Raw genomic sequence first — 19,545 nt, 5'->3', positions numbered from 1 at the left:
AACTTGAATGTTCTGTTATGGTGAGTTTGAGGCATACAACAAGCTCAGATTTACATGAAACTCAAAACACATATCAGTATTAGTGATAGCTAGATAATGGCAAAAGCTTTTAAAAGGGCGTGAAGGAGGCACTCTATAGCGCCACCTTTTGTCAAAAGTGGGGGGGTTAGTTTTAGCTACAGACACCAAACTTGGTACATAAATTGTTCTTTTCAAGACGGACAACTTTCTAATTCACAGTCATCAGCTACGATCAACAGGAAGTCGGCTATTTTGATTTGAATGTGTATTTTTGAGATTTTACAGTTGTGAATTAATGAATACTCCTCACAGGGGAAGTACACTATACACACCAAACGTTGTCTACATGAAGAAAAAACATCGAGGAACTTAAATTGCGAACAGATTTTGGTTAGCTTGAACGGTTTTGTCGTGGTGATTTTTTGAAATGACAGTAAAAAGTGAAACATTAATCGTCTTGTATTTTTAAATTGCAGCTTCCAAACCTTTAAAAAACATTTTTAATTTAGAAAACCAGTGATTCTGAGGAAATATGCATAGTTTCATGACTTTACAGCACTGTATGATTAAAAGAAAATTAAAAAACTGTCAGACATCTGATCTCACTCTGTCACTCTGTGTGCTGACTCTGTGTGTGTGTGTGAGTGTGAGTGGGGGAGGGGTGTGAGCTGAGTGGCAGACAGACAGAGAGAGAGAGAGAGAGAGAGAGAGAGAGAGAGAGAGAGAGAGAGAGAGAGAGAGACTTAAACATCTCTTTAATCACCAGAAAAAAAACTGTATTTTAAATAGTTATTTTTTTGTTGTTGTTGCTAATTGTGCTGTTATCATTACATCTTAAGAAATATCTTAGGCCTTATCCTTTTCTGACAGTTTCAGGGATTAAAAAAAATCCTAAAAAACCTTATTTGTGCTGCAAATAATAATTTCAAACTCATTTGATACTGACCTCTGTCACCCTGTGACATGACATTTATTTGAATTTACATAATCTCAAGGATGTAACAGTAAAACTGTTCAGCTCACAGATGAAGACTAAGCTTTAATGCAAGCAGAACTATTTCACAAATGCTTATAGGTTAATGAAATCATAACAAAACACTTTTAAATTATTTAAGGATTTGGTAACACTTTAAAATAATGTCTCAATTGTTAACATTAGTAAATGCATTGGTAACACTTCATAATAGCTGCAATTCTTAGCTAAGCATTAGTAAATAGTCAGTTCATGCTTTATATAGCCTTCTCCCAAAATTAATATTTTAGTAAGCATTTTATAAATACAGCTATAATTAAATTGTTCATGGTTTATATGCACATTTATTTTGAGGAGATTAAAGGCTGTAATCTCCCTAAAAAAAATGTAAAATAAAAAATAAAATAAATAAAATAAACAAACACAGAACTCATAAATATTTATTTCAAGATGCAATAAAAGAAAACTGTACACTTGAATTTATATATATATATATATATATATATATATATATATATATATATATATATATATATATATATATACACACACAATTGCATAAGTTTATATTTAAAAATGTTTAGCAAGTGTACAGCTAATAATAATAATAATGCATTTTATTTAGTTTTAGCTACAGACACCAAACTCGGTACTTAAATTGTTCTTATCAAGACGGACAACTTTCTAATTCACAGTCATAAGCTACGATCAACAGGAAGTCAGCTATTTTGATTTGAATGTGTATTTTTGAGATTTTACAGTTGTGAATTAATGCATACTCCTCACATGGGAAGTACACTATACACACCAAACTTTGACTACATGAAGAAACAACATCGAGGAACTTAAATTGCGAACGGATTTTGGTTAGCTTGAACGGTTTTGACGTGGTGATTTTTTGAAATGACAGTAAGAAGGGAAACATTAATTGTATTGTATGTCTAAATTGCAGCTTCCAAACACTTCAAGGCATGTTTTCATACAGAGATCAAATCATTATGAGGAAATATGCATAGTTTCATGACTTTACAACACTGTATGGATAAAAGAAAAGAAAAAACTGTCAGACTTCTCAACTGACATGATCTCACTCTGGCCACTCCGTCTGTGTGAGGAAAGGGAGGGGGAGAGGGAGGGGGAGTGTGAGTGTGAGGGGGTTGGTGACTGTGAATCTTTGGTGACTGACAGTGTGTGTGGATTGTAGGGAGGGGCTGTCTGGCAGAGAGAGAGAGAGAGAGAGAGAGAGAGAGAGAGAGAGAGAGAGAGAGAGAGAGACCTAATCATTCCTTTAATAATCAGGAAAAAAAATCTATATTTTAAATTGTTATTGTTTTTGTTGTTGCTAATGGTGGTGTTTTTTTCCTTTCATTACAGGTTAAGAAATCTCTTAGGCCTTATCCTTTTCTGACAGTTTTTGGGATTTAAAAACATCCTAAGAAGCCTTATTTGTGCTGCAAATTATAATTTCAAACTCATTTGATACTGACCTATGACAACCTGTGACGTGACATGACATTTATTAATCTCATGGATGTAACAGTAAAACTCTTCAACTGACAGATTAAGCTGCAATGCAAGCAAAACTATTTCACAAATGCTTATAGGTCATTAAAATCATTACAAAACACTAATAAATTATTAAAGGGTTTGGTAACACTGTATAATAATGTCTAATTTGTTAACATTAGTAAATGCATTGGTAACACTTTATAATAACTGCACTCATTAGCTAAGCATTAGTAAATAGTTCATGATTATAAAGCCTTTTCCCTTGATAATAGTCATTATTAAGCAGGAATACATCTCTAATTACATTGTTCTTGGTTTAAAAGCACATATATTACAAAGGAGATTAAAGTTTCAGTTGTCTTATAAAATAAATCAATAAACACAACCCAGTTTGATTCAGAATTCAGAAATATTTATTTCAAGATGCAATAAAAGGAAACTGTACACTTGAAAAGGTTTTGAGCGATTCTTGAAGGACTAGCATCACCTTCACTTGTACGATGGTTTGAGGAATATATCTTCCAGATAGTACCGCCGCTCCCTATATGCAGAGTATGCAGTCTTCGTAGAGCACCAACTCCCAGAGGGGGCACCAGTTGCTCAAAAAAAACAAAACAAATATGCGCCATTCTCCCATCCGCGTTCGCGACCACTCAATAGCATTTGAGAAGAAAGACTTGTAGTCACAAAACAATTGTAATGTGTTCATATAGGTGTCAGCTACAATGCACACCTTATACATTTTTTATACATTTTAAAATAAAGTGTTACTAAAGTTATATATATTGTTCTGTGTATGTGATTTCAAAGTCTAGATTGGTCGGATTAACCCTTTAACTGCCACATCCCTTAAAACTTGATTGTCAGAGGGTTACTGTAAATGCTTATGCCCGCTGGGCACAGTTTTCCCGATGCCACCAGGGTGGCGTTGCACTGATGGCTTGAGCCCGACATCGCTGCTTGCAGCTATATTTATTATTATTTTTTTTTTTTTTTAAACCTTCCGGGCATTTTTGGGGGCCTTAACATGCTCAAAAACTCTTGAAAATTGGCACACTCATTGGAATCTGCGGCCATCAGGACGCCACAGAGACTGGGACCCGGGCGTGGCACAGGGGCTCTACAGCGCCCCCTGGAACACAGTCAGACACCTTGAACCATAGCTCACACACACTTGCATGTATTTATATGAAACTCAGTACACTTATAGATCTCATTGAGCTGAACAACTTTCGCGCTCTATGTCATAGGCTCCGCCCAACAGGAAGTCAGCTATTCAGGGCTGTTTAAAAAAAGCATGCTCTGGAATTTGAAATACTCCTCTGAGGTTTTCAACCCGTTCGCCACGAAACTCGGTGAACATGATCTCAAGACATTGGGGATGAAAAATTGCGAGGGGATTTTTGATATCTCGAACGGTTTGCTCGTGGCGAGGCTTTGAAATTATGGCGAGAAATAAGAAACAGGAAATGTCTAATAACATCCACATACATTTCCTGAATTTGATCAAACTTCATTGGTTTGTTCGTTGTATGATACTGATCGTATATATGTGACTATTAAGAGTCAACATTATAGCGCCACCAACTGGCAGCAGGAAGTGTGTCATTTTCCAAATGCTTTGAATTCAGCATCTTATTTTTACTCTATTTACTTAAAACTTCATCAGAATAATGACAAAACACGGCCGATGTAAATCTGTTGTGGGGATATTGATATCTGATATAGTGTTGCCATGGCAACGTGTCAAACTTGAATGTTCTGTTATGGTGAGTTTGAGGCAGACAACAAGCTCAGATTTACATGAAACTCAAAACACATATCAGTATTAGTGATAGCTAGACAATGGCAAAAGCTTTTAAAAGGGCGTGAAGGAGGCACTCTATAGCGCCACCTTTTGTCAAAAGTGGGGGGGTTAGTTTTAGCTACAGACACCAAACTTGGTACATAAATTGTTCTTCTCAAGACGGACAACTTTCTAATTCGCAGTCATAAGCTACGACCAACAGGAAGTTGGCTATTTTGACTTGAATATGGATTTTTGGGAATTTTCTTTTGTGAATTAATGCATACTCCTCCCAGGGGAAGTACACTATACACACCAAACTTTGTCTACATTAAGAAAAACCATTGAGGAACTTAAATTGCGAACGGATTTTGGTTAGCTTGGACGGTTTTGTCGTGGTGAATTTTTGAAATGACAGTAAAAAGGGAAACATTAATTGTCTTGTATGTTTAAATTGCAGCTTCCAAACACTTCAAAGCATTTTTTCATACAAAGATCAAATCATTCTGAGGAAATATGCATAGTTTCACGACTTTACAACACTGTATGGATAAAAGAAAATTAAAAAACTGTCAGACTTCTCAACTGACATGATCTCACTCTGGCCACCCTGTCTGTGTGAGGGAAGGGAGGGGGAGAGGGAGGGGGAGTGTGAGGGGGTTGGTGACTGTGACAGTGTGTGTGGACTGTAGGGAGGGGCTGTCTGGCAGAGAGAGAGAGAGAGAGACCTAATCATCCCTTTAATAATCAGGAAAAAAAAAATCTATATTTTAAATTGTTATTGTTTTTGTTGTTGCTAATGGTGGTGTTTTTTCCTTTCATTACAGGTTAAGAAATCTCTTAGGCCTTATCCTTTTCTGACAGTTTTAGGGATTTAAAAACATCCTAAGAACCCTAATTTGTGCTGCAAATAATAATTTCAAACTCATTTGATACTGACCTATGACAACCTGTGACGTGACATGACATTTATTAATCTCATGGATGTAACAGTAAAACTCTTCAACTGACAGATAAAACTGCAATGCAAGCAAAACTATTTCACAAATGCTTATAGGTCATTAAAATCATTACAAAACACTAATACATTATTTAAGGATTTGGTAACACTGTAAAATAATGTCTAATTTGTTAACATTAGTATATGCAATGGTAACACTTTATAATAATTGCACTCATTAGCTAAGCATTAGTAAATAGTTCATGATTATAAAGCCTTTTCCCTTAATAATAGTCATTATTAAGCAGTAATACATCCATAAATAAATTGTTCTTGGTTTAAAAGCACATATATTACAAAGGAGATTAAAGTCTCAGTTGTCTTATAAAATAAATAAATAAACACAACCCAGTTTGATTCAGAATTCAGAAATATTTATTTCAAGATGCAATAAAAGGAAACTGTACACTTGAATAGCTTTTATGCGATTCTTGAAGGATTAGCATCACCTCCTCTTGTAAGATGGTTTGAGGAATATATCTTCGAGATTGTACCACTGCTCCCTATATGCATAGTATGCAGTCTTCTTAGGGCACCAACTCCCAGAGGGGGCACCATCCCAGTTGCTCAAAAAAAACAAAAAAAAAACATGCGCCATTCTCCCATCCGCGCTCGCGACCGCTCACACCTCATGTTTGCGGCTGAATGTTCGTAATTGATGGATGGACATCTATGCCTGGGTATAGGACATCAGCAATCCGGAACAGAGAAAAGAAAACTAAAGAAAATAAAACAGGCATAAAGTTGTCTTGACATTGGACATTCGAGAGTCTCAAATTTAGGGACCGTCTCTAAAGTTACATGTAATATTGTTATACACTTTTCTAACGTCAGTAGCATTTGAAGAGAATGACTTACAGTCATAAAAACAACTGTAATTGTTCATCTAGGTGACAGCTACAATGCACAATTAAATTGAATGTTTGATATTTATTACAACAAACTGTAAGTCATATGTAAATTATGCTACTTTTTCACATGGGCTCAAATGCAAATTTGAAGCTCAATAGCATTTGAGAAGAAAGACTTGCAGTCATAAAACAATTGTAATGTGTTCATATAGGTGTCAGCTACAATGCACACCTTATACATTTTTTATTAATATTAAAATAAAGTGTTACTAAAGTTATATATATTGTTCTGTGTATGTGATTTCAAAGTCTAGATTGGTCGGATTAACCCTTTAACTGCCGCATCCCTTAAAACTTGTTGTCAGAGGGTTACTGTAAATGCTTATGCCCGCTGGGCACAGTTATCCTGATGCCACCGGGGTGGCGTTGCACTGATGGCTTGAGCCCGACATCGCTGCTTGCAGCTATATTTTGATATTGCAAATTAAATTAATGTTGATATTGCAATGTTGTTTCAACATCTTTTTGATATGTGAATTAATTTCAATGTTGATTTATTGGTATTTCAAGTATTTATATAAGTATTTATTTGATTTCTAAGTACCATTTAACATTGTTTCAATATTGCTCTTTATGCTTTTTCACTATTGAAACAAAAACCGATATTTTTTTTACATTTGAAGGTTGGTCTCACATCAACTTTTCTGACAGACCATGTCATGAGACAAATCTTGGCACTTAATTTCCATGACATTTTTCTTGTATTACAATGTTTCAGTAAAAATGCAATGCATGTAAAAAGGAAACAGCATTCATTGGTTGATTGTTTAAACATCTTCCCTTTCAACATAAGCCAACAAACATTCATTGATTGTTGTTTTTTGATCAACTTTTTTTTTTTTACCACATTTAGAACAATGTTTTTCAGTGCTGAAAAAAAAATATTATCTTAACCACATTTCAATGTTAAAATATGACTAGTTGGTCAAAAGCATTGTTCCTTATAGCACAGATGTACCGTATTTTTCGGACTACCATATTTTCCGGACTATAAGTCGCACTTTTTTTCATAGTTTGGCTGATCCTGCGACTTATAGTCAGGTGCGACTTATTTATCAAAATTAATTTGACATGAACCCACAGAAATGAACTAACAGAAAACATTACCGTCTACAGCCACGAGAGGGCGCTCTGTGCTGCCAGAGATGCTGCTCAAGTCTCCTGTAGCCTACACTGAGCAGCATAGAGTGCCCTCTCGCGGCTGTAGACGGTAATGTTTTCTCTTGGTTCTTGGGTCTAAATAAATGTGACTTATAGTCCGGTGCGACTTATATATGTTTTTTTTTCCTCGTCATGACGTATTTTTGGAATTATACTCAGGTGTGACTTATAGTCCGAAAAATACGGTATAAGTCGTTCCTGAGTATAAGTCGCATCAGTCCAAAAATACGTCATGATGAGGAAAAAATACATATAAGTCGCACTGGACAATAAGTCGCATTTATTTAGAACTAAGAAACAAGAGAAAACTGTACCGTCTACAGCCACGAGAGGGCGCTATATGTCTTCAGTGTAGACTACAGTAGCACTGAGCAGCATTGAGCACCCTCTCGCGGCTGTAGACGGTAATGTTTTCTCTTGGTTCATTTCTCTTGGTTCATGTCAAATTCATTTTCATAAGTCTCACCTGACTATAAGGCGCAGGACCAGCCAAACTATGAAAAAAAGTGCAACTTATAGTCCAGAAAATGCAGTATATCAAATATCATGAAGAGGCTGAAAAATATCAAGATAATTGTTTTTTGCTGGAAATCACATCGGATTCATACTATATCTTCTTGAGTGGTCTTCTACTACAAGCTCTGTGTGCCTCATGTTGTGGCAGGGCCTGAGGGGTGACGGCATGGCGGAGGGCGATGGAAGCGCAGGCAGGGAGTGGAAAGAGAAATGCATGGCCCTCGAGGCCCTGCTCTTCAAGTTTCGTGGACAGATGAGTGTGATCCGAGAGCTCACGGCAGAAAAGGTCAGTCAAACACTCTACATCTCGGTCCCTGTCCCTTCGCTCGGCTTGCTGGGCTGCTCTCGAAGCTTTAAAAACCATTACATCAGACATGCTGAGCAAGTAAAACTCAACCATCTTTTATTAAAGTAATAACAGAACAGGCATATGATTTGTTGGTAACTGTCACCACCCTGCTAATTCCCGTCTGTATTCATATTGCCAAGATACTCAGTCGAAGGGAATTCTAGGAAAGGCAAAGAAGCCACCTATTAAAGTATTTGCTCATTTCCATGTTTGGTTTTCATTTCCACGAAAGAGTGTGTGTGTGTGTGTGTGTGTGTGTGTGTGTGTGCGTGCCATGGCCTATTTTTTTGGCCTATCTCGAGGGAGAGCAGATTAGAGGTTAATATAAACAGACGCCTGACCACAGGGATCCTGACTGCTGCATTCTGGGATAGCAGAATCTTCTCTGAATTACAGATTCAGGATGTATCCGGGTGCTTTAAATGTCTTGCCCTTGGGGAGAGGTCAAGTTTAGGAAATGTATAGTCAGCTATTGTGATGATGCTCTTTCTTGAGCAGTTTTAATGATTGGTGCCCTAAAGCATTTTGTAATTGAACCTCTTCCAGTTTTAAAGGGATAGTTTATCCAAAAATGGAAATTCTATCATTAAAGAGCCAGTAAGATGAAAATTCTAAGCTTCCTATCACTGTTTATAAGTCCTGTACAATAGGTTTAAATCCATCCAAGTTTAAAAAACATTGTCATTTTGTCAAAATATCATTTTAAAATTACCTCAATTCTCAGAGATCCCCAAACGGTTCGCACAAAGCTGTTCAAAAGATTCAGTTTCCTTAAACCCCACCTTTCGGTTGCATACTGTGTTCTGATTGGTCAACTGACATTTTGAAACTGACACTGTCAGTTTTGATTGGTTGTTCCGCACACAACTTCATGGTAAACAAAGCGTTAGCATCTTTTTGGGGTGAATTATGTCTTATTCCTCTCATCGCGAAGCAAACAGTAAAATAAAAAACTTGAACAGTCTCGCTGCTTTTTCTTCTGTGTGGGTGTATTCAAGCCGCGCGCTTCAGTTTGAATCTGAATAGCGCGTTCAGCGCGGGGGCGTGGTCACATTAGATATAATGAAGGGAGACGTGAAAAACAGACATTGCGTTGTTTTCATATGGATTACTTTATCACAGAATATCTGTTAGCAGCACTTGTTACACTTCATTTTAATGACGTGTTTGTAAATGAAGATCAGCAGCGCAGACAAAGGCTGCAGACAGCACACATACTGCTAAGACGCTCGGGAGAAAACAAACACATAACTTCATAATCATACTTCGCGTTGTGATTCGGAAATGCTTGTTGGTCTAAATAAAGTTGGTAATGAACCCTCTTTTATGGCCAAACGCTTTGAAAATCCCGCCTTGTACTCACCGAGATTAGAAAAGCAGTCATCAGTGAAATGTTGTGAACACAACAAAAGGGATTTGTTGTACTGCTCTGGTATTGTGGTAAAAATGAATTTTAGCCATTGGTTCTTCTGATCTTCATTCTTTGGCAGTGAAAATAAAACAAACTTGCCTTTACAATTAAAAACACATTGTCTCCTCGACATGATGCTCTCACACCAACCAGAGAGCGTCTGTGTGGGGGGTGGGGCAGGTCAGAGATCCGTTTCTCTCAAGACGGTAGGCGGAGATTATTATGCAAAGTGCTCCTAGTGACGTACATAGAGATGGGCAAAAGATTTGAAATCTATAACGACTCGTTTCAGCGATTCAGAGTCGACTCCTTACTTATATCTTGGAACTAAGTGTTGTACAAATATTTAGCCTGTTTATCTGTCAAAAGATATTATTGTAATTGCATATTTTTATATTGCTTCATGTACAGATTCAGGCCACCATTCCCTAAGAAACATATCTGATTTGGGACAGTGGACTCTATTTATCTCTCCTAATCAGTGGGTTGTCTCAAACTATCATTTAAAAAATGTTTTTTATAGTTTTACACGTCTTGTAGGACGGGACAGAACGTATAAGAGTGAAAGGGAAAGAGAGGGAGTAAAATGAGATGGAGAGAGACAGGCGAACTGTTTTAATCACTGAGACTCCCAAGGGAGGAAATGCCTGTCCTTGTGTTATACAGGAAGTTAGCATGCTAAATACGTACACAAACAAACACATATATGCTAATCCAAGTGTGGTTTGTTGGGAGAAATGTAGGTCATTTTCTCCCCTGGTTTACATCCTGTTTGGTGAAGTTTACGAAAATGAAACAGCCAGACTTGGACAGCATTTGCTCATCATGCAAAGAAGCTACACCCTGCTTATGAACAGATGCAAACCTTTCTTTTAAACCATTACGGTAAAAATATGGGCAAGTTTCAAGTGCAGTCAAATGCACATGAACTTTCTCACACTGAGAGCACCTTGTGTGAATCAGGAATCTGTTAGCACTCTTATTAGATTCTACTAGAATGGAAAAACACGAGCTTCTGGTGTAGTATACAGTGTGCTGCTGCAGGACACAGATGAGTGCAGTGTGGATCAGAGGCTTGGGGACGCTGGGGAATTTGGAGCCGTGGTGTAGTGAAGCCTGTCACACAGACAGGCTTTGTGAGCTGGACTGTGGAGGGAGGCTGGATGAGGGGTGCAGGGCGGGCCGGCCACAGAAGGCAGAGGATGGAATGCAAGGAATGGAAGACTGAGTGTAGCCAGGAGTATATGGAGCAGCGAAGAGAGGGGATTGTAGAAGATTCAGAGAGCTGTTGATGGAAATGTGCAAACTGATGGAAGCATCCTTGAAGGCTTTTGATTTGTTTTGGTTTACAGCACTCCCGGTGGCTGTCACCACCACGTCACCACTCATTAACATAAAGTTGAGCTCTAATTAGTTTTGTCGCATTATTATCAGCAGTCTCTGTGGCTTGTTTCAGCGGTATTTGCTGTATGTGACCTTGGAGCACAAAACCAGTTTTAAGTAGCAAGGGGATATTTGCAAAAATACATTGCATGGATCAAAATTATCAGTTTTATTTTATGCCAAACAATGTTCCATTAGGGGTGACCCCAAATAGTCGACGATTTGATGCTTCGATTCGAATATTCATGGGGTGTTATTATGCCATTTTGACTATGGGGGAGCTCAAATGTGTGACGATCGTGTGTTGGGACAAACGCAAGGAGAGGGTGGATCCAATTGCAGGTATGGTTTATTGTACAAAAAAGGGAAATACAAAATAAACAGTCTTGGGAGACCAACAAAACAAAATAGGGAACCAGATGAAACGGGAACTCGGAAAAACGAGAAGGTAAGGAGAAGTCTCGGTAGACGAGAAACATCGATACACATAGGGTAAGGACTCCATACAGACAACAGAGAAGGACAGCAATATATAGGGAGACTAATGACAAAGGATTTCAGCACCTGTGCGATTTAATTGGAGTGCAATTACTGTGAAGACAGGACCAGACTAGAGGAATTAAAGTGCCTATGGTGATGTGCCTAAGGAGAAGTGAGCTCACTAGGGAACACCCAGGAAAACAGAGACTGACAGCGTGACAAAATGTCTCATTTCACATAGAACTACTAGTTTTCTGCCAATAAGTTAATATGCAGCTATTATGATAAAGCAGAGAATAAGAACCAGAAAAGAAAGAAGCTTCAAATTTATATTTTAAAGTGCGTGAATAAATCCAACCACCTCTATAGATTTATGTTTCACGTTCCATAATCTGTGACCGACAGAGGAGCATCTTGGCAGCAGGGATTTAAACTTCACCAAGACTCAAACTGACACAGGCAGAGACTGGATTTTTTCGAACAGGTAGGGTAAAAGTGAGTTCAAAACATTTGGTTTTGGATGCATTTGGTTTTGAGTCAAGCACTTCAATGTAGTACTACGGTGATAACTCTTAGCCGCGCAGCAAGAGCAGGAACTACAGGTCTAATTGATGCTTACTGGCTATTTACGTGTGTCTACCTCCGTGCTCCATTTGTTGGATATATTAAAAGCCTTATTTCACTTATCCTCTGCTCCGTGTTTCTTCTGGCAGCGTAAACCGTGACAGAAGACCCGACCTAAAAAAGAAAGTATAAAACTGCGTGTTTTTCCCTCCGTTTTGCTTTCGTTTTTTCACAGTCTTTTTGTAGTTTCTATGGATCCCCTCTATCGCCCCGAATTCCTCATCCTCCTGCTGAAGCAGGAAGGACGTTCTCTCGAGGACCATACCAGACAGTTTCTTCTATTAGCTAATGCCACCAGCTACCCGGACGACGCGCTCTGCACCTTCTACAACACCAGCCTGAACTCCAAGTGCAGAGCGTTGTCGCCCGAAGATGGTCCTCGGGAGGAATTTGCCGCATTCGTGGAGTGGACTCTGGCGAGAAATGGTTCACCTCTCACCGTCTGCCCCATAGAGGACCTCGCCAGCCCCACTCCCGACCCAGAGACCAGCCAGCCACCATCACGCCGCACGGAGCCAGAGCCCACCGCAGCCGCAGAGCCCGAGCCATCCACTGACAGGGAACAGGATCTCGAGAGCGCGACTGACCAGGTGTGTGAGCAGGCAACACCGTGCATCGTGGGAGTCCTAGTGGAGATCGAGGGCGTGGAGGAAAGCCCTGCCCACACTCCTGCGACTGAGGGTGAGCTGTATGCAGCCTCTGAAGATCATATGGACCAAGTTCTGGATTTGATGGTCTGGTCTATGGAGGTAATCCGTAATTTTCCTGTTTCTCCGCTGGTTCCGTCCAGCCCTGACTCCCCTGTTTACCCTCTCAGTCTCCCACTCCTACCTCCTCCAGTCATTTCCTCTGCTCCAGTTCCGCTGGTTCCACCCAGCCCTGAGTTTTCTGTTTCTCCGCTGCTTCCGCCCAGCCCTGAGTTTTCTGTTTCTCCGCTGGTTCTGCCCAGCCCTGAATCTTCTGTGTGTCTGCTGGTTCTGCCCAGCCCTGTATCTTCTGTGTGTCCGCTGGTTCAGCCCGGCGCGATGGTTCGCCGCTGGACTGCCAGTCTGCAGCTCCGCCTTGGCGCGTTAAGGCCCTATATTAAAAGCCTTATTTCATTTATCCTTTGCTCGGTGTTTCTTCTGGCAGCGTAAACCGTGACACATATAGGCTTACTTTTATAAGGAGAGCCTTATTGTAAAAATTGTGAATTGTTAGGGTTTTGCTGACGTATAGTGTTAACTATCTTTTAATCAAAACACAAAAAACATTATGTACCCTATTTGTATCTGCGAGGCATTTGTTAAACATTTTCCCTGTGTGTTGTTAACATCAGTAATTATGGCTGTTGAATGTCTGAATTGACTCAATGTATTTTGCCCCCCCCCCCCCAAAAAAAAAATATGATTCAACCATCAGTCGAATATCAGCAAGATTCGAAAATTCCAATTAGACTATTAAAATCTTTAGTCAGGGACACCCCTATGTACCATGAAGATTTTTTTGTAAATGTACCACCATAATATATCAAAACTTCATTTTTTATAAATAATATGCATTGCTAAGAACTTCATTTGGAAAACTTTAAAGGTGATTTTCTCAGATTTTTTTTTTTGCACCCTCAGATATTCAAATGGTTGTAGCTCGGACTAATCTTGTCTGATCCTCACAAACTATACATCAATGGAAAGCATATTCGTTCAGCTTTCAGATAATGTGTACATATTTTAATGTAAAATAACTGACCCTTATGACTGGTTTTGTGGTCAATGGTCGCATATCTTTGAAAATGAATGATGCTGGTCACTGTTGCTTCGAATCACTCCGTTGTCCTCCCAGAGCACCATCTCCTGGTCAAACAGAACAATGTGCTTTGGTATGGACCCCTGCAGATGACATGTGGAAGAAAAACTAGATATTGTGGCCACAAATTAAGACTAGCATGCTCTATCATTTATAAATGTCAAAATAAGTAAGCAAAATCACTGAATCAGTTTGTGATTCATTCTGAATCGTTTAGACAGCTCACTTGTGTACTGAATAGTTTGAAGTGTCAGAGTACCAAATCTTTTAAACGTTTTCACAACTTTTAATCACAATGTCATTTACCCAGACAACCTGAAGTTATCAAAAGTTTAGAGTTTTTAGGGATTAGGTTTGTGTGTGTGTGTGTGTGTGTGTGTGTGTGTGTGTCTGTCTGTCTGTTTTTGTTGTTGTTTAAGTGCAATTAAATACAATTTATGCCTGTGATGCAAAGCTGAATTTTCAGCATCATTACAATCAGTCTTCAGTGTCACATGCTAGTATCCTGATTTACTGCTCAGCGTTTATTTGAATGTATTTAAAAAAAAATACATTATAAATGTCTGTACCTTTTGATTGGTGTAATGCATATTTGTTGAATAAAAGCATTAATTTCTTTCAAAAAAGTTTTAATGTCAGTGAAAGTAGTGCCAGGCAATCAGATGCATCAAACGGCCACTAAGCACATAGGTGTTCATTGGCGATTCAAGCACCAAGTCTTCAGCAAGACAGGTTTAATGATGGCCTTTAGAAAACAGCCCTAGCACTAACCTGTGGCTGAACCATTCAGAGTCTATCTAGGTTTGTGCAGCTGTTCTCAGAACAGTCTGTAATTACCCTGCTATTTTTTATTCTCTATATTACACTTTTGGGCAGTGGTGGACCAGCTTGACCACAGATGGGGTTGGGTGTGTACAGTGTACCCGTGTGTACAGTGTGTGTGTGTGTGTGTGTGGTTGGTGCAGTATAAACACATATATATAGTTAGTTCCACATTAAGCTGTATGCATGAATAGTCTGTTGGGATGGTGACTGTGTGTGGACAACAGAGATAATGAGTGTGTGATGTATTTCTGATCATCAGTGTTTTGGTGGAAACACCCTTTGGTTTAGTCCGGTAGGCGTTGGCTTACTAAACCTTGAGCATCAATAGACTTTTATCAAGCAAAATTAGCCTGAGTCTTTGAAATTTCTTTTAGACTTTCACCTGCGAATCAGTAAAATACGTCATGCATCAAGATCTGACTGATGCACCATTAACATTAGTCAATTGTCAAAAGTGCTTTTGTGTGTTGGAAAATATTAAACATCTTTAATGATGGAGACTTGCAAAGAAAAAGAGGCTGTTAGATCAGAATATCATTGGGTCGCATGCACACACAGATGCATAAAAACACTTTTGTATGGTGTTCAGTGGAAAATATGAGTGCAGCGGTAACTATTAGCAGTGTGTTAGGTAATATTTGTCTGCTCTTTTTTGGGAACTGTATGAATAGAAACAGGTTACTGATGGAGCTCCTGCCAAAGCAGAAACAAGCACATAACACCGATCAAGCAATTTAACACAAGAATGTTAGGTGTATGCAAATCTCACTCATTTTGAATGGTTTAATTAGCTTTATTAAAAATCATCATAAAATAAAAGGCTTAAAGGAATGACATGAACAGTAAAAAAGCATTGCATACACTATGGTAAAACTGATTTGCAAATGGATATTCTGTCCATGCTATGAGAAGAATACATGCTTTAAAAAAGAAGGATATTTGTTTACAAAACCAGCTGGTTTATTCTTCCCTGTGATGCTTGGAAAATGTTATGCATGAGGAAAATTTGGATGTAGACTTTTTAATAATTCTCATGTTTATACATATTGATGCACATGCATGGCTCATTTGCCCATTCATTTCTCTCTCAGATGCAGCAGCTGGAGACACAGGTACTGGAAGCAGAGCGGAGGGCATATGAGGCCAACCAGCAGGTAAATATTAATAACACTCTCTTAAAAAATTCATCCATATTAGGAATGTTAAGACTTTGCTCTGACAATGATTTATTAAAGTTATGATTCTTTACTTAAATGGCTTGATTATTTTGCTACAATTAATACTATTGTAATGTAACAAATGTATATGTAAATATTTTTTTCCATACTTTTATTATGGTTGGTCAAGGTTTTCATCATCTTGCAATATTATTATTATATTTTATTGGGAGTAAAATGGTCAGGTGACTACATTTAAAGGATAATAATTAAAAAAAACTATTTTATATTTTATATTACTCATTCACAGGGGTTGGACAAAATAATATGAACACCTTGGATATAGGCACTATTCCTTTATTAAAGGTGCCATATGTACATTTTCTGACTGCACTAAGGCATTAAAATACCAAAATATGTTTGCAAATATTTAGGTAACATGCTAAGTTTACATACTTGTTTCTCCAAAAAAAAAAAAAATGCTACAGTTATTCTGTTTTGGAATGCGGTTCCATGTCTGTTTTTGTTTGGGTCTGTGTGATTCCGGCCACTGCCAATTTGCCCAATAGTATTAAGACTCGCCAGGTTGCCAGGTGGTGGAAAACACAGCGTGTTGCAGAGAGATCACAGATTCTACTCGGGATCCATCTAAAAAGATGTCTAATATTAAAACACAGGTAAATCGGTTCATTAGCTTACAGTGTGTAAGGGTTGTCATCTTCCATTGCGGTCATTCCTGTAGCGTGTTCTCAATCTGGCAACCCGGCGAGAGTGTCACGTCTAAGTAGGAGGCAGGAGACACAACAGAACCATAAGTTTTCACTGTAATCTGTTCCACAATTTATATTAACACCCATAATAATGGGAGTTCACATTATTTCATTATTTTGTCCAACCCCTGTAATATTAGATTTTTTTTAATATAATAATATGACCTTTACTAATAATGTGTGTGTTTCAGGTGCAATGGATGGAAGAGCGTCTAAAGACATCAGATATCCAGTCGAGTGATTCAGAGCTGCCGCTGTTCAGGCGCTTTCAAAATCTCCAAAAGCTACTGCGGGAGAAAGACGAGTTTATTGCCACGCTCAAGCAACAGCTGGAGGAACAGGTCAGTCCCAGCTCCAGTCTCCAAAACCATCAGGTTTGCATCATAGAGGCCTATTTAAATCCATTACATTACACCTTCAGAAACAGAACCGAATCCAAGATGCCAAGACAGTTGAAGAAAAAGCAGCCAAGATCAAGGAATGGGTCATGAGGAAGCTGAACGAAGTAGGTCCATGCTTTTTGTAGATGTGTTTGTTGTAGAATAAATGGTGTGTAAATGTTAGACTCTTGTAGTTTGATATAGAGAATGCCTCTCTGAGAGAGATCAACCAACAGCAGGAGGCAGAGATACAAGACCTGAGAACACGACTGCAAGGTATTCATGCATGTATTCACATACATATCAAGTTAACCCATGGCTACTGTGTTATCAAAATAGCATCCTACCACATTATTCCTGCTAGTTCTGCAGTACAGTATGTCCAGTGTTAGGCTTGTCAAAGCAATTTTTCATCATATGTCCAGTGATGGAAAGGAGCTATTAAGTGTCATGCTTTTGTGTTGTGTTTTAGCCTTGGAGCTGGCTTTGGGTTCTGGGGGCCGAGTGCAGCCCAGTGCGGGTGAGGCCCAGCGGCTCAGCAGTCTGACTTTTGGCTGTTTTCAAATCAGAGGGAAGAGCCCTCAGGTACTGACGGGCCCGGAGCCGTCCCAGAAGAGCATCAGCACCCTGCCAGATCAAGAGCCCTCACACACAGACTGCAGGAGACCCTCTACTGGTCAGAAGACTGAAATGTTATCTGTAGCTGTTTGACTAAATGTATCAGTTCATAATCTGTTGAGTCTGACTGGGATGCAACAAGGCTGGGGAGAAATTAAAACTATTATACAGCAAGGACATGTTAAATAAATCAAAATTGAGAGTAAAAACTTCTACATTGTTACAAAAAATAGCCATGCGGTAAGGAACAATCTTCTGTTAGTGATATTTAATGTTACGCAAAGCTTTGACATCAAATCCAGGAGAGAAGTCAGTAAATTGGAGTAAAATCACAGGCTTCACTTATCCTAGCTTAGAGAACCGGCTTTACTAACAAGACGCGCATTAATTATCGGACGATATTTATCACGCACCCCTAAATCAAACAAGGTAATACTAATCCCGTGCGAATAGGGCTTTAGAATGATTTCTGAAGGATCATGTGACACTGAAAACTGGAGTAGTGATGCTGAAAATTCAGCTTTGCATCACAGGAATAAATTGCATTTTAAAATATATTATAAATAGAAAACATTACTTCAAATTGTAATAATATTTCACAATATTTTTTGATAAAATAAGTGCAGCCTTGGTAAGCACCTTTAAAAAAACATACCAAACCCAAACCTTTTAGCAGTTGCATATAGTATATAATATTGTGTGTGTGTGTGTGTGTGTGTGTGTCAACTTCAAATGAATAGCTATCATTTTGATCCACTAATTGCATTGCTTTATCAATACCACCAACATATTTCTAGAAAGTGAAATTTGTTTCAGAAGAACTGACTTTTGTATGGCGTTCATTATGATGAATGCATTTTAACTCACTAAATGAACCACTCAAATGAGTCATTCGTCTTGAGTCTGATTCATTCAAATGAATGAATCAATTGATCCAGTTATCAACATTTGACTTTAAACTCCGAGAAGTCTTAATGCTTTTAATGTATCAAGTCCTTACTACATGTATTCACATATTCACGCAGTCTGTGTGTTTGGTCTGATCCAGATTCTAGGATGAAAGAAGACTGTCCAGAAACAGAGTGTGTTGCTCGTTGCCCTGAGACAGGATCAGAGGACGAGGATGAGCGGGACAGCACCTGTGGTGTCTCCTCGATCCTGTCCAGTGCTGCCTCTGAAGGGGAGAGGAGTCTATTTGGAGGTCTGCGTTTCAGTCGCCCCGTGAGTGAGACCTACCACACAGCCTCAGATGACAGCAGCTCGCTGTTCGACGATGACATGCAGCGCGTGGAGTGCTCCAGACTTTGCCTTCCTGGCACCAATAACGCTTCAAAAAAAGACAGCGAGAAGGTGGACACTGAGGATGGATCCTCAGATGAGCTGAATAAACGCTTCCAGTCTCAATGTCTTGATTCCTCGTCATCCTCTAGTGACACAAACACCCCCAGCCCCATATTAACTCCAGCTCTCACACCAAAGCGGCCCACCCCATCGCAGGACTCCCAAGACACCCCAGCCTCCCCCAAACAGCCCCGACTGCGCAATCCAAATGTGTTTAATGTTAGTTTGGCATTGGCTAAAAAGCATCTGAGTCAGCCTCCGCTGTACAGTGAAGCTGCCCATGGGCGGACACGAAACGCATTCAGCATGCTACGTCCTCTACGGCCTCAGGAAGCAGACATGGACCAAGAGAAAAAGATGGAGACAGGAGAACGAGAGCATGCTGAAGTGCCAACCGAGGAACCAGAAACCGTGCCCGGGAGTAAACCTCCGACCCCTCCGCTGCACAGACTGCCCTCTTGGGTGAGTCATGCCACAAATAGTACAGCAAATAGTAATTAGTCATTCTGGTTCATGTGGTAAACCTGTGGTTTCATGATATCTGC

General features: G+C 39.1%; 1 protein-coding gene across 1 annotated transcript in view; it reads left to right on the top strand.

Moving 5' to 3' along the window:
* The window catches only part of LOC127970508 (pleckstrin homology domain-containing family H member 2), a 40,212-nt gene that overhangs the window by 5,649 nt on the left and 15,018 nt on the right, over nucleotides 1–19,545 (top strand). Inside the window, exons 2-8 of the mRNA XM_052573103.1 lie at nucleotides 8,026–8,163; nucleotides 15,826–15,888; nucleotides 16,853–17,002; nucleotides 17,083–17,166; nucleotides 17,236–17,317; nucleotides 17,514–17,717; nucleotides 18,708–19,462. Of these exons, the coding sequence (XP_052429063.1) occupies nucleotides 8,044–8,163; nucleotides 15,826–15,888; nucleotides 16,853–17,002; nucleotides 17,083–17,166; nucleotides 17,236–17,317; nucleotides 17,514–17,717; nucleotides 18,708–19,462 (1,458 nt within the window). The 5' untranslated portion in view covers nucleotides 8,026–8,043. The remainder of the gene's footprint in view (nucleotides 1–8,025; nucleotides 8,164–15,825; nucleotides 15,889–16,852; nucleotides 17,003–17,082; nucleotides 17,167–17,235; nucleotides 17,318–17,513; nucleotides 17,718–18,707; nucleotides 19,463–19,545) is intronic.

This window comes from Carassius gibelio, chromosome B13 (genome assembly GCF_023724105.1).
Source record: "Carassius gibelio isolate Cgi1373 ecotype wild population from Czech Republic chromosome B13, carGib1.2-hapl.c, whole genome shotgun sequence".
Taxonomy (NCBI): Eukaryota; Metazoa; Chordata; class Actinopteri; order Cypriniformes; family Cyprinidae; genus Carassius; species Carassius gibelio.
This window is presented reverse-complemented; position numbering and strand designations above follow the sequence as displayed.